Raw genomic sequence first — 2,828 nt, forward strand, 5'->3', positions numbered from 1 at the left:
TAACAAGCTTGTTTAGGTTCGATTGGCTTGGCTCGATTACAACCCTAATGGTACGGAGCGAATAAAACTCACCCGACCTGACCCGACCCGATCTTTCACAAATCTAATAAATCTAAAGTGTAGTGTCTAGAATCTTGATTTTTTTTTGTAAAGGGTATGAAGCTAAGAGTGAGGCACATGACACGTTGTTGTCTGTTTGCCCATAAAAATAATAAAAAAAAACACATTATTTGTCTACTATAACAACCTTTTAAAATATCTAGCTAGCTTAATAACTGAAACAACAGCATCAGACCATCAGTGAGCAGAAACATGGCTAGTGAAACAGCAAGACGACGAGTTGAGACGATCGGCGCTCACTTCTCTGCCGCCGATAACATCTCCGCAACTCGTCTCTTCCCTTTGGTAATCTTTTTTTGTACCAAGTTAAATATTTATTTAGTTAAATGATTAGAAGTTATTGTTTTAAGGTGTAAATGACTTTGAGTTTGTGTTATTAGATTTGATTAATTATAAGACACCTATGTTGCCATATTTCATTCAATGGATTATTATATCTATGGTAAAGTGATTATATATTTATATATAAAATCAATATATTGTGTAGGGTTGTAAAAAATGGTGTAGTGGGTAGAGTGTCAGGGCGATTTTCTTAAACTTTGTCAATATTACTCGGAATCCGTCAAATTCGGAGCTAGGCAGTCCAACTCGAACAACTCAGTCAAGTTGGATTTTCACCGTTTTTCGAGATACCTTGGAAGACGAGAATTAAATAATTATTATGTCTATAATACTAGGCCAAGTGTAGTGAGAGGCAAATAGGGGCGACAAGGGGCACATTTGGGCGAGAACACTCCCCCCCCCACCCCAGGCGATAAGTTGGTAGTGGTGGGTGGGGGGGGATATATTTTTCGCCGGGCTGTGTGATGGACATGCTGACGTGGCGATTGGAGGGTGAGCGATTTGTGGGCTACAACACCGCTCACATATTGCCCCCTTGGCCACGTGTCAACCCCCCCCCCCCCCCCAAGAATTAAATAACTACCATGTCTATGTCTCATTTTGATTTATATTAATATTCACGTATTTTGCTATACATATTAGTAAACTGATTATATTTGACATATATATGATTTCCCGAAAATTAATTTTTTTATAACTTGCCATGCCCGAGTACTCCTCGCCTAGGCCGAGTACTCACAGCACAGCTCCCCAATCGACTAGCCTGACAGCATCTAGCGACTTCTGCAACATTATGTTGTAGAATTTAGGGGTGTAAAACATGTCTGGTTGGCGGGCTGAACTGATGAACTTAAACACCACCCATATATTTATAATTTATCCGTGTGATCAATTTATCTAAATGAGTCAAATAAGTTGAAGGTTGACCTTATAAAGTACAAAAATTTTCTTAACTTTATATTCAATTTTAAACGGTTAACACATCAAACTGTTTAATTAAACATGTTTAACCGATCAACTGTCGAGCACAACACGTTTAGTTAAATGCATTAAACAGGTCAACTCGAACTGTTTGGTTGACCTTAAAGTATAAATATTTTCTTAACTTCATATTCAATTTTAAATGGTTAACAGATGACTCTGGACACGACACATTTAATTAAATAGATTAAACAGGTCAACACTAACTGTTTATTAAACTGGTTAGACGTGACAGCCCAAAACCTTGTTATTTTCGTGTCATATTTCGAGTCGTGTCAGGAACTATTTAATTATGATGTTCTGTTTGAAAGATACATAAGATTATGCCTATATTATTATTGTATAACTTAGCTCTTTTGGTTGCTTTATTGTTTCAGAATTGCAGTGGCGGTTTAACCACGATCAAGAGAAGATGCAATAACACTATGCATTTCGCAAGACAAGATTCGAAGTCCCAAGGCAGCTTCATGAAGCCAACTTCAGCACAACAGGTCCCGGTCAACAAAAGTCAAACAAAGACCGAAAACGAAAATATTCTTTACAAAATGTATATCAACTCCTAACTTAATCAAACTGACACTCACAATATCTTTGGCAGGATAGCTTTGACCAATCAAGTTTGCCTTTTAAGTCAACTCTTTCCCAACAAGACCTGTCATCTGAACTCGTGACAACACCTTTGTTTTCTCAACCAGCAAGTATTAATTCCAATCCTCCAAAAGTCAGAAATATTCAATATGATGTCGGTGATTACGTGTCACCTTCGTTACAACCACCTAAATTTTCCAGAACAACATTAGAAAGAAATGTACCAATGAGATTAAGTCACAACAGCAACACGCATGCTGCTAAACGTCTCGGTATAAAACTTTGATACATTAGTATTTGTTATAATAAATTTTTTCTTTTTTTTTGAGAAAATGTGTGTGTTGTGCAGGTTTAGAGAAGAAACTATCCCCGAGAATGGACGTTGTTGAATCCGGAGGAAAATATTTTGTGCTGATAGAACTGCCCGGGATTAGGATAGATGATATAAGAGTCGAAGTTGATAATACAACGTAAGATTATTTTTATAAAGTTTGTGTAACGGGTCAAAACGGGTTTGGGTTGGAACGGGCCATTGTTTTAATACGGGTTGGAACTTGGAACAACCCAACCCGCAACTTTTTTTAGTCAAGTTTACTGATTTTACCTTTTTACCCTTTTAATGCAACGTAAGATTATTTTTATAAAGTTTGTGTAACGGGTCAAAACGGTTTTGGGTTGGAACGGGCCATTGTTCTATAACGGGTTGGAACTTGGAACAACCCAACCCACAACTTTTTTTAGTCAAGTTTACTGTTTTTGACCTTTTTACCCTTTTAATACAACGTAAAATTATTTTT

General features: G+C 37.0%; 1 protein-coding gene across 1 annotated transcript; it reads left to right on the forward strand.

The window, feature by feature from the left end:
- Positions 1-303: 303 nt before the first annotated feature.
- LOC143618605 (uncharacterized) lies at positions 304-2,613 on the forward strand. The gene is made up of 4 exons (XM_077090745.1): positions 304-405; positions 1,821-1,934; positions 2,042-2,303; positions 2,381-2,613. The coding sequence occupies exons 1-4, from the start codon at positions 313-315 to the stop codon at positions 2,503-2,505; spliced, it is 594 nt and encodes a 197-aa protein (XP_076946860.1). The 5' UTR covers positions 304-312; the 3' UTR covers positions 2,506-2,613.
- Positions 2,614-2,828: the final 215 nt, after the last annotated feature.

This window comes from Bidens hawaiensis, unplaced genomic scaffold, assembly GCF_021521415.1.
Source record: "Bidens hawaiensis isolate Kalapana, Puna unplaced genomic scaffold, B.hawaiensis_p1.1 tig00101452_1, whole genome shotgun sequence".
Lineage (NCBI taxonomy): Eukaryota > Viridiplantae > Streptophyta > Magnoliopsida > Asterales > Asteraceae > Bidens > Bidens hawaiensis.